The sequence below is a fragment of the Mchenga conophoros genome, linkage group LG3 (genome assembly GCF_057382185.1).
Source record: "Mchenga conophoros isolate Kocher_MC1m ecotype Shallow Benthic linkage group LG3, M_conophoros_male_GT1.1, whole genome shotgun sequence".
Lineage (NCBI taxonomy): Eukaryota > Metazoa > Chordata > Actinopteri > Cichliformes > Cichlidae > Mchenga > Mchenga conophoros.
In genome coordinates, this window is record NC_140528.1 from 14,936,111 (window position 1) to 14,948,096 (window position 11,986).

Sequence of the window (11,986 nt, forward strand, 5' to 3'; positions counted from 1 at the left end):
TCCCAGTGTTTGTTACGTCAGCTTCAGAGTTTGCAGTTTCAAAACGACGCTTGAAGTGAAAAACAAACTTTCTGTTCTGCACATGAACCAAACATTATTTTGTGATGTCTGCTTTGTGTTCAGTTGCTGCCCACAGCCCACATGACTGTTCTTCAGCCTGCTGTGTTCAGCTTGTCGTCGCACGCTGTTGTCACTTTGTAGAGGCTGGTCTCTGACCCACACCAGCTTACAGGAAGTGTTTGTGTTGCACTCATTACAACGAAACCAGCAGTGCTGTTTGTGCAGCTGAAGCTAAGGACAGCATTCAAGTGGCATTGATTATGAAAGCAGTAAAGAAAATAAAGACCCACAATGACAGAAGTTCTCTGTGTAATTTATTGAAAACTCAAAGATACACTATTTGATTAGGATTTGTACACTGAGTGCTAGAATTACCCTCCTGAAGTCATTCATAATTAAATGCATGTGTAAATAATCTATTAGAGTTTTCTTCACCCTGAGTACTTCACTAGGTAAGATGAGTAGTCAGTGAGTCTAACATCCTCATACTGAACACAGCTTAACAGATTCCAGACTCAACCGGACACGATCGGTTCCAGCGATGGTTTTTCTCAGCAACACAACGATTCGAATGCTGAATTGAGGTAAACACATTGCTTCAACACAGACGAGTCTCTCAGGCCGTTCATCAGACAGCAATACTTTAACCTGAAATGAAATATCACAGCACCACAGACCCTCAAAGGAGCCACACGAGGAGCCTGAAGAAAGTGCAGCATGATTTCAACCTCTATGTTCCCTCCGTACATATTCCAGTGTCACATGTAATAAACAACTCTGATCCATGAGAATTAATTTCTGGTGTGCAAGTATAAGCAGGTATATGTGCAGATTTTAGTACATGATCACAACGTCACCACGTGAGATTAACAAACAGGTCAAAGAGAAAAAAAACCACCGATGGTCACTGTCCGTTTGAAGAGCGCAAACCCGGCGGGGTGGAGGACCGGACCACACCGATGTCTCGCTTCTTTTTGTGGAAGACATGAAACTAAATGATCAGAAGAATATTTCTGTTTAACTAAAATCATCATCATCATTATTACACACTTACGTTTGTGTTCAGCAGTACAGATTTGGGGACATTAGTCACTGTATGGTAAAATCTGGCTCTTATGCAGCTTTTCTAATCTGCTCAAGCACTTTATACAGCAGGTCTCTTTCACCCGTAGATTCATACGAGCATCTTTTCTACATCTTTCACACTCAAACACATCTGCAGCGACTGGTGCTTCCAGTGTCTCTCCCAGTATACTTTGACATCCAGCAATGAAGCCACCAAGCTGACCTGCTCCACCTCCATGTTCGAGTTCTCAGCATATGAGAGGTTATATGTCCACTTCATCCACTACTAATGCTTCTCTGGACAACCCACATCTAAATAACACGATGTACATGGATGGTGTCTAAACCAAACCCTACAGGGTCCAAGTCTCACGGCTGAGGAGGTGTGATCAAGCAATGCCACAAAGCTTAACTTTGCTCAATCAAGACTTGGTGGTAAAGTTAACATTTAACTCGACCGTACAGCCTCAGGCTGTTCATGACTGAACGTCGCTGGTTTCAGCCTGTATTTAAAAAATGGACACACTGAGCGTATGGCTGACGATAACACACGTGGTCATATCAGCTCGTAGGAACTGAAATTGTGATGTTAGCTCAACACTTTTCAAACTATGGCTTTGACTCTGAAGGCTGCTCAGCACATGAAGGGTCTCGGACACAGAGCCCACTGCTGCAGTCACTGTGCTCACGCTAACAAAGCAAACCTTTAAAGTGGAACAGTGCTCTGCAGACTTTGCTCTCATCATAAAGATATAAAGTCTGCAGTGAGCAGCAGAGCCTAAGGGGAAAACCACACAAACAGCAGAAACAGTCACACAAACACATTTCACCTGTCAAAAACTGCGGTGTCAGAAGGACACGGTTATTTGCTTTGAAGTGTTGTGTCCTTACAGAAAGTTAAGCATGGCTTCTTAATGACGGGGCAAGTATGTGCGGCCCCTGAAAGTGCTTCACTGTAAGACTGAGAAGAGCTCTCAGCTATTTCTGTCGTCGTGTGCAACGCACACTTCCTGCTGCAAGGGTCACTTGCAAAACAGACAGGAAATGAGATTCGTGTGCGAATGTTTGTGCAAGTAAGAGGAAGAAAAGGTATGTTATCAAAGGAATCATTGGACATGAAACAATGGGCTCGGCACAGGCCGCAGCAACACACCGTTTTAGCTCGAAATAACAAACGGAGGAGGAAGAACAAAAAGGACCTAACAGCAGACAGCTCATCAGCAAATGTTCTTAATGGTCCCACTAACGTCTAACATGTTAACCAGTCGTAAAGTGGAACATTAGTTCTCCTGGGCAGCAACCATAATTGCAGAGCCCTGAGAGGTAGTTGTTGTCCCAGCGCTCAGACGTCCTGTTAGGAGGTGCTGGAGCAGCTCTGGGGAAAGAACTGGCAAAGATATGCACTCAACCACACGTGTGAGCTCTACATATAATCCTTATAATCCAAAGGGGGCGGGAACATACGGCGGGTCTAATGATGGCGGTGACTTCTCCGTGATCAGTGACATTTCAGGTGCTTCTTGGGGTGCTCCTTTTCCAGCTGTTCTCTCTGGGATCCATAGATACAGTTGGCCCGCCAGGAGAACCATACGATGATGGAGACAATGGTGGTCTGGAGGAGGAGCATCACTCCGTAGGTGGACGCAACGGTGGGTCCAGGTAGGTGGGAGAGGGAGGTGGGGGGCAGCAGCAACGCTGGGCTCAGCAAGATGGCCTTAATCTCAGCCTTGATCATGTGAAGTTCATCCAGGATGGACAAAAACGTGCAACAGTGGAACCACTGGTGGCTGTGCCCCCAGATGTCAAAGCGTCCTGGCGCAAGGCGTTCGGGGAACTTGCTAATGTTGAAGATGGCTGACACCAGCAACCAGAGGCAGTGGCGATAGAAGAAGCGGGCCATGGGGGTGGAAGCGGTGAAGGAGGAGGAGGAGGTGGAGTAAGGCGATCGGGTGAGGAGGCGGTAGAAGATTGGTGTGGAGGAGATGAGAAACGGAAGGAGAAAAACCAGCGTCCGGATGATATAGCGATGCTGCCTCCACCTCTGCCGAGTATTGCAGCAGGATAAAACACAGATGATTGCTACAACACATGCACACGGGATGTAGTAGGTCTCAAAGAACACGTTGCACTCTGGGATTGCATAGGCTGAGGGTGCAGCCTCACGGTTCAACTCCACCCGGGAGCTGCTCCCTGTCTCTGCTATTCCTGCCTGAGGGTGGATGTAGTAGTAGTATGCCAACGATGAGCCGACCGTGTACGCACTGATGGTGCCGTAATCCACGAAGAAGCAAACCTCTCGTACCACAAGAGACATTGAGTTAAGCAGGTGAGCCATGCTGCTGGCCATCAGTAAACAGGACACCCCAATAAAGTAATTCCACAGCGGATAGAAGAAAGGCTCACCGCTATCAGGCGCACCTTCCCAACCAAAAACCTCCACAAAGTAGTAGAAAAAGATGAAAACAGGAAGAAAGTGCGTCCAGAAATTGCCCGTTTCATTGGTAGGCCTGAACGCTGACAGTAAGCAGTCCCACAGGCTGTAGTTTGGGAAGCGGTAGCCCGTCAGGATAAAGTTTTCTATGACTCGAGGCGGCACGTCCGTATGCCTCAGGAGAGGCAATGGCTGACCGCAGTTCAGAAGCATAGTTAGAGTTTATTTATGCTGCCGATGGACAAAAACCTCCGCTGGGATCTCTGTTTGCATAAGTTCTTCACTTTTATTGCTTGGCTGTTGACTTTATTGCTGATCACATCGTGGTTTGCGATTCAATCCGTTGCTTCTGGGTGGATAAGGCATCTACAGACGGGCCCAGCTCTAAAAGACCATTCAGCACCCTCTGTGCACCTCCAGGCCTCGTGAGCTGCACACTAATCCAGTGAGCAGCTACTACAAAGCCCAGGAGTGAACCAAGAGCAGAGAAGAGTTATGCAATATCCAAAAAGCTTAGGCCACTGGTTAATTTTTCATTTTGGTTTCCAAGGTCAGCAGAAACATCCAGCATGCAAAGTCCATCTGCCTGTTGGTCGTTCCTTCTTTTGCATAGTGGATCACACACACACACACACACACACACACACACACACACACACACACACACACACCTGTCTTGTGATGCTTAGTTCTGCAGCAGCGAATAAAATGGAGCTCAGTTATTACTGTGTTACAAGGTGGAACAGCGCGTCAGTGAAGGAGTCCGTACAGCTGGTGTCCTGGAGACTCCGTGGCATGTAGGCCGTGTTGTTCATCAGCACTGTCCTGTTTGCTGCAGCGAGTCTCCACGGCCCGGCTTCTATTCATTCAGCTGCCGGTGTGTTGCAGTGCGCTGCGGGCACGAAGAAATCCTTCAGGACTGACACGAGCCGGCGTTCAGTCCTTCGACGCAAGGTCACGTTTAAAAATAGCATTTTAGAGCCGAGAGCGCGCCTTCATATGTTCCACGCGTAAAGGGTCGATGAGGCAGGAGAGCGCGATGCCCGAGGAGGGCGACGGCAGCCGGCGTTTCTGCGAAACACCGAGCGGAACGGCGCTTTGACAGGCACCTGCGTCAAGTTACGCGCAGTCACAGCGAGTTTCCGGTCAGCGCTTTCAAACGGGAACACCGAGGCTGTGACGTAACACTTCTAAGAGGTCATTGTGTCCACCATTTGAACCGCCGCCGCACTGCCAAAGCGCAGTCTCTAACTACAACACAAGGCAGCACCAAATACAGGACGTGTGAGGTGAAACTGTTATTTGAGCCGAGGTTCATTATTATTCATTATAAGGAAAAACTGAGCAGCTGCACTGGGTGCAGAGGGCAGCAGAGCAGAGCTGGCAGCACTATCAGTGTGGCAGGACGTGCGTCTCTGAATTCATCATTTACGTTTAACTACGACCACAAACTGCTCTGGAAAGATGCGCCCGCGTCCTTGTTACTGCTGAATCTGATCCTGAGGCAGGCTTCGTGTTTGACACCTGATCGGGAGTGTTGTGATGTAGCAGTGCGGTGTGTTGAACAGGGGTCCGAGCAGGCAGACAAACGCAGAGAGATCACTCTAATGCGGCCTGTTATTGGTCTTTATAATGGGAAGCAACATGACGTCACTGCTGTTGTGATTTGGCGTTACAAACAAAATTAAATAAAACGGAATCGAAGTGAAATCTTCCAAGAGCCTTATTTTGAAGGGGATTCACTCAGTTTCCGGTACAGTTACGACTCGTGCAGCTGATACAGAAATCTTGAGTGTGCGTGTGTCCGTGTCGTGTGGTTGAGGTTTGCTGTAGTCACACTGGGGACAGATGAGGACTGCACTGTTAGGGGCACCATGCTACACCACTGCATGTCTGACAAGACAGGGAAAAACAAAGGGAATAATCTTCAGTGCAGAGGACGAAGTCTGCTTCCTGTCCACTACCAACATAACAACTCAGTTTTTCAATATCCTAACCAGCTAGTTAGTTCTCTGACCAGCTAGTTAGACAGCTATTAATCACAAAGGCAGCCAGCAACATCCTGTGTGAGAAAAACCTCATTCCTGCAACCAGTTTGATGAATTCCTGTACACTGAATTATTTATTTAAATAATCTTTATTCATCTTGTGTCCTCCTTATTTAGACAAGTGCAAAGATAAATGCAGAGGTAGAGACTAACAAAAGTTACACAAAATACAAACAAAAACATGTACTTGAGAACAGAAAGCTAGTGTAGAGAAGTCGCTCTCAGAGTGAAGTATTGTGTTCCACAAGAACAGGAAACTTTTACCATTTAAAGATATTTGGTTCATATTTCACATTTGGTGACTATCTGACCTCAAACCTCAGCACAGTCATCTGAATACAGGACAAGTGGTCTTAATGTCAAAACGTCCTCCTGTTGTAATGAGTGAAGGGTTCAAATATGACCTTTACAGTTTGTTCAGGGAATAAACAATCATGTCGTGTAGACGAAGCCCAAACGTGACACTGATAGCAAGAAGAACATCGTGGAAATAAAGGATATAAAGATGACACAGTCAGCAACCAGCCCAGTTCCCCTTTTTACGAGTATTTATGTCTATATTTTTAAACACATCAGCATTAGATCCAGACAAAAGAAATCTAGAACATGTTGTACAAGACGGAAAGTTTATATGAAAAGATAGAGTCAGCAAAGGTGAATGTTAGGTTTGATGCATGTGTTGTAGGTAGAAAGCTAGAGTGCTTCTGTTTGCTAGGTAACCACACACATGACTGCGTGCACGACCTCGATAAGGGCAACAAGCAGCCTTGAGACGAACAGATTCTACCGACAACAATCTGGGAGAGCTGCACTCCCATCATGTAACCACACATTGTATAACCATGCTCGCACAATCACACTTTGTAAGCAGTTATAGGAATTTCTCATAGGTAATACAGCATCAAGCTTTATGAATGTTCATGTGTGTAACCAATAAAAACAGCCTGCAGGGGGAAAGCAAGCTGAAGTGGTTTGGAGATCAACTGCTTCCCCTCACGAGTGAAAACCTGAGCTCTGTGTGACCTCGTTCCTGAGTGAGCTTCTGTTCATCAGTATCAGGGGAAACTCTGACAGCAACACAAATCGATCATACAGGAATAATTGGATTCTGAATGCCTTCAAAATGACTAAAAGCCACAACTTATACAACATTGCGCACAGAGCACAGATATCTGCACCTGTTCCAAACGCTGCTCAGAACTATAGCATGCTCAGTGGGGCTGCACATCTGCCCAGAGGTTCTGTCAGCGCATATGTGAAGACGTATCCACAGGGCTTAGTCGCAGTGTCCCAACCTTAGCCGAGCCTGTGCAGCTGACGTAAGTGAACTAGATATGGAAGCTAACACATCACATACACTCCTGACTTGCTATCATATGTGGTCTGTGGGCATCATTAATGCTAGCGTGCGCTGTCAGGTTACCTGCACTGTCTGTTTCACACAGACGTGAGACGTTCTAACAACACTTTGATCTTTGAAACGTGGTAACAAATAACATGTCTGTAACTGCTAGCATGTTGTGACACAAATGTGAGAGCTCACGGCTCCTTCAGTATAAGCATGCAGGACCACATGCTGGGAGACTGAGAGAACGTCTCATACTGAGAGCTGCAGAAACACACTGAGGGTGTCAGCTGTAGCACAGGAAGGAACCGAGAGAGCAAAACACAGAACAGAGAAACGAGAAGTCATGTGAAACAAAGGTCTCACTGCAAAGCATCGAACATGAAGAGTCGGGTTTCTGACCAAACAGAGCTCGCAGTAGGAGGCCGGCGTGTGTGAGTGCAGGGTGAGCCAATCAGATGGTTCGATTTTCTAAAGAAACACAGGCTGTGCTTCACACAGCGAAGAAAAGTTCAAGGTTTGTTGATTCAATTAACGTTTGATGTCGTTCTTTTCTCTGGGAAACTACCAGATGTGTGAGTTTGACAGTGGTGCCTCCTGCTGAAAATACCGACTGTAACACATGCAGACACAACTTCACTCCCTCTTCCTGTAGCTGATGCAAAGAGACTGAGATCAGTATGCAGAACAACATTAATCTGAGAGTGTTCTGATATCTCCACAATCACAAACATCATGATTGGAGTCATTCGGAGTCCTGCCTGTTGCAGCTCTGACGCTGGTGACCGAGCAGACAAACAGTCGATTTAGTGTTGTTAAAAAAATGCACGTCATTAAAATTATGATGCGTTTTATTGCACACAGTGATTTTGATGCACTGCTCAAAAACAAAAGGAACGCGTTTCTGTCAGCAGATGCAGGAACATGTGAGAGCACCTGTGTGAAAGCTGATGATGGAAACATTACAGGCGATAAGAGGAAGAATCCTCTGGCTGCTTTATTATTCATTCAGTAAAACAGGTGCTCTGCATTAAGAGCTACTCGCTGCACTTCCTGTTAATTATTGATTGTTTTTCAGATGAAGCCCAGCAGACACACATGCCCATACATGACCACAAACCACAGCTTTAGATGAATGTTAATACAAGCAGACAAAGAACGCACAATTATAACATTAACACGGGCGACACAGGCTTTATTTCATAATGCTGCTGGGCTTTTTCTGAATGCGAGTGTGCTTCTTGGATGAGTCCTTTCTCCGTTTTCTGCTGCTGTGACCGCTCTGCTGTAGCCGGTAGGTTTTCCGAGCCTGGGCTCTCTCCTTCTCCAGGACCTCCGTGTCATCCAGGATCTCCAGACCTGGAAGCTGACTGATCACATAGAGTCTGAAGAGGCAAAGCAAGAACAGGGCCAGATGGGTGAATGCACCACGGATAGACTCGTAGAGAAAAAGCACACCGACTGTGTTGATTCATAACCTTTTAAATCATCACAGCTTACAAGTTTAAAGTTTCTTAAATGGGAGATGTTCCACTGGATGCAGGTCAGGTGGCCGGTCAGATCACTTCCTTCAATCTCCAGGAACTACCTGCATACTTTTGACACGTGATGACAGGTGCTGCTGTGTACCAGGAAGTATCCAGGGCCCACTGCACCAGTCTGACAATGACTCCAAGAAACTCATGCCAACACCTACCAGGCAGTTAGACATCTGTGTGTGGATGATCATAGATATGCCTCCACACAAGTGGGTGGTGTTCCCATAAAAACCATTTGAACAGCACTGGTATTATAATACACATGCTGAGCACTGTTACAGGCACAATGTCTTTGTAATGTCCACAAAACATTTACATGTTCGGACTGTTTTGGTTTGAGTCATTCCAAAGATGGGCTTACGTATAAACACAAAGACAGTGGTTTGCAAATCTCATAAACACATCAGAAAACAGTTCAAACTACATTTTACTGTTTTTCTCTGTTTGGTTTTCAACAGTTGGAACAGGGCAGCAGGTGGCTGAGAAGTGATAGTAAGAAGAAACAGCTGGACAAGCAGTGTGCAGCTGTTGTGGTTCACTGACAACAGTAGCACAACATGATGGAAGAGGTAAAATCTACAGCACACAGTATGAAAAGATTTCAAGGACATGGATAAATCTGTGCATGAGGGCCAACAGCCAACACTGATGCACGACTGTGAGACACAGGAACAGCCGACAGATGCAGACTGACGATCGTGATGCAAAGAAGGCTCTGCTGTTCATGTGAACATGCAGAGTTATTGCTGTGTTCTTCAGGCATCATTAACACGGAGCAGGAAGCTGTTCTGTGGTCAGCCATCAGACAGCGTTCGTCTGGTTTCCTTGGATACCACGTGTTTACTGTTTATCTTAAAACTGTATGTTTTTCTGTTTTACTGTGAAAACATGGGTTTCTATTTTTATTGACACAGTTTTTAAAGGCTGACGTGTTTCATGCACTTCCGTCTGTCTGCACATGTTGGCCCGTAGAGGAATATTTCAAACCATAGCTGTTTCTAAAAGCTGAAGTTAGCGAGGTGCCCACAGCAGCTGATCCTCTGCAGGTGTCACGGCACACACACAGGCACACACAGCATGCTAATGATTTCACAGGCTTGTGTTACGGCTAAATTGACCTCCTGTAGTTCTGTGCTCGTCTGTTCAAAGTGTCCGTGCAGCCGACCGTGGCCATGAAAACAAAATGTTTATTCTAACACAGGACATCTTGGCCTTGTGTTCTTGCACTGATGACTCAGATGGGGGCGCTGTACACAACAGACAGCGTGACTAGATTTTGCATGTAGTGTTTATATAAACATCATGTGGTAACGGTGGTAACAGAGGGACACAGGTCATTATGCTGTGTGGAGCACATGTTTGTATGTATCTTTCTTTAGAGAGTGTGCGTGTTAGTCCCCATAGGGAAATAGTTCCTCTGCATTTAACCCATTCACCCAGTGAAGCAGTGGGCAGCCACCAGTGCAGCGCCCGGGGAGCAGTGTGTAGGGACGGTACCTTGCTCAGGGGTACCTCAGGGTAGCCGTTCAGTGGAGTCGAACCCCCGACCTTCCGATCATGGGGCCACCACTCTACCTACTGAGCTATCCCTGCTCATACTGATAATATGACGTTTGCACACTGTGTGTAAATTCAGGAGAAAGCTCTCGCTGTGAAAGCAACCTGCACGCTCACCTGTAGTCTGTGTACTGGGTCAGACTGCCTCCATTGAAGTAGCTGGGTGCTGCCTCGTTGTTCATCATGCTAAGGATCCTGCGGTTAGAAGGAACAGAAACACATGAGGCAGCAGTAACAGCAAGCACAGACGCTTCATCAGAGAGAAAAAGCTCACTTGATGTTGGGGAACTTTCTCCAGATCTCCTCCACAAACACAGGCAGGTTGTTGATCTTGTTCTTGTTGATGCACACTGTGGTGACGCTTGGCATGTAGGGGAACTTGACATGAGACGTGTAGTTGTTGCAGTCCAGGATCAGAGTGCTGAGCTTCTCCAGGCAGCCCAGCAGAGCCGGGTTCCAATAAGGACTGAGTGAAGGACACTAGGCTTGTACGTCAGTGAAGAAAGCTCTGACACCCCCACAGCATCCCACCGATCCACAGGACCCTCATGTCCAGGAGTGGGTAAATAATAACTGACATCCTTCTGTTTGCTGCCCACAGTCAAACTGAGATTACATGAAAAACTTCATTAATACGAATGAACTGTTGTCGGGCGGATTGCTACGCAGACTGTTTATCAGCGTCCAATGTTTCTTCTTACACTGAAACTCGGATCAACACTCGATGGCTTTTTATTGACTATGTGCATCACTTACAAAACCAAAGCAGGATCATCATCTATATGAAGATGTTTGCTAAAGAACAGAAGCCGTCAGGTTAAAGTTAGAGTTGGAAACAGTTAGCGTTATTGCCAATACACAGATATTATTCAGCATTTTTAAGCACACACAGCTTAGCAAAGGGTCGGCACGCTGCTGTGCTCTTTACAAAAGGATACTCATCCAGCAGGTTGTAGCTCAGGTCCAGCACCTGCAGGCTGTCTGTCTGTGTCAGGATGGTTTCATAAGGGATCTCTGTGAGGCTCTGGTACGCAAAGGAAAGCCACTGGAAATGTGCTGCATGGCTTTGTTGGCCTGATGCATGATGATCCATGACCCAGCAGTGAAGTGTCTTCTGTTCCTCCAGCTGGCAGTGATCAAGATTAGAAGTCAGATGATCAAACAGCAAAGCAACAGCTGGTTAGCAGTGACACAGAGCAGTCTGGATGCTTCTGGAAGAAATGTTGTTTTTCCCTCGAACATTATCGACTCTCAGGACAGTCGGGAAATTACACACTCACACAAAGCTAACGTACAGACAGCGTGTCAGTGTGTGAAGAGCATATTCATACATGTGTGTGCTGTTACAGAAGGCAGGATTCAAGGAAAACATGCTTGTGCTTCAATCAGCAACGCAGCATGAAGACAGAACGTGTGAAGAGTCGACACATTTTACAGCTGGAGACACAAATCAAGTCAAACTGAAGCAGATTAAACAGATGGTAGGCTACCAACAGCACGTTTTACTGTTTGAAAGGAAACAACAGGAAAAAACCTAGTAAACAATATGGGAACAAAATGTACAGCAACGATGTCAGCAACAGGACCCGAAACATCAAACTGCTGCAGACTTTATTTCAACGCTACCATGGATTTAATGTGGAGCTCATGAAACAATGATTTCAGTTGGTCTGTTGCAACACTGTTCAGCATGTGATGAACCAGAAATCACTAAAAAAACGCCAAAATGTGTCTAAATGCCTTGATTGGTGTAGATGGAGCAGCCTGTTAGTGTGAAAGCAGCACGCACAGATATTCAGTTTGATCAGGACTCACCGAGCTGAAGAGGATCAGATGTAGCCTGCATACCAGCCTCTGAGAACTGCTTACAGCTCGTATAAAAGGCCTCCTTTCATGCCCGGCCTGCTGATCACATGATGTGGATAATCACAATAACAGCAGC

General features: G+C 46.2%; 2 protein-coding genes across 2 annotated transcripts; both read right to left on the reverse strand.

The window, feature by feature from the left end:
• Positions 1-357: 357 nt before the first annotated feature.
• Positions 358-4,737, reverse strand: paqr9 (progestin and adipoQ receptor family member 9). The gene has a single exon (XM_085253891.1). It carries the CDS (start codon positions 3,767-3,769, stop codon positions 2,624-2,626), a length of 1,146 nt encoding a protein of 381 aa, XP_085110017.1. The 5' UTR covers positions 3,770-4,737; the 3' UTR covers positions 358-2,623.
• A 3,378-nt stretch (positions 4,738-8,115) lies between these two features.
• Positions 8,116-11,962, reverse strand: LOC146577377 (leucine-rich melanocyte differentiation-associated protein). Its single transcript, XM_085254069.1, has 5 exons — positions 11,860-11,962; positions 10,983-11,170; positions 10,319-10,510; positions 10,162-10,239; positions 8,116-8,334 (listed from the first exon to the last, which is right to left on the reverse strand). Exons 2-5 carry the CDS (start codon positions 11,135-11,137, stop codon positions 8,145-8,147), a joined length of 615 nt encoding a protein of 204 aa, XP_085110195.1. The 5' UTR covers positions 11,138-11,170; positions 11,860-11,962; the 3' UTR covers positions 8,116-8,144.
• Between the last annotated feature and the right edge of the window lie 24 nt (positions 11,963-11,986).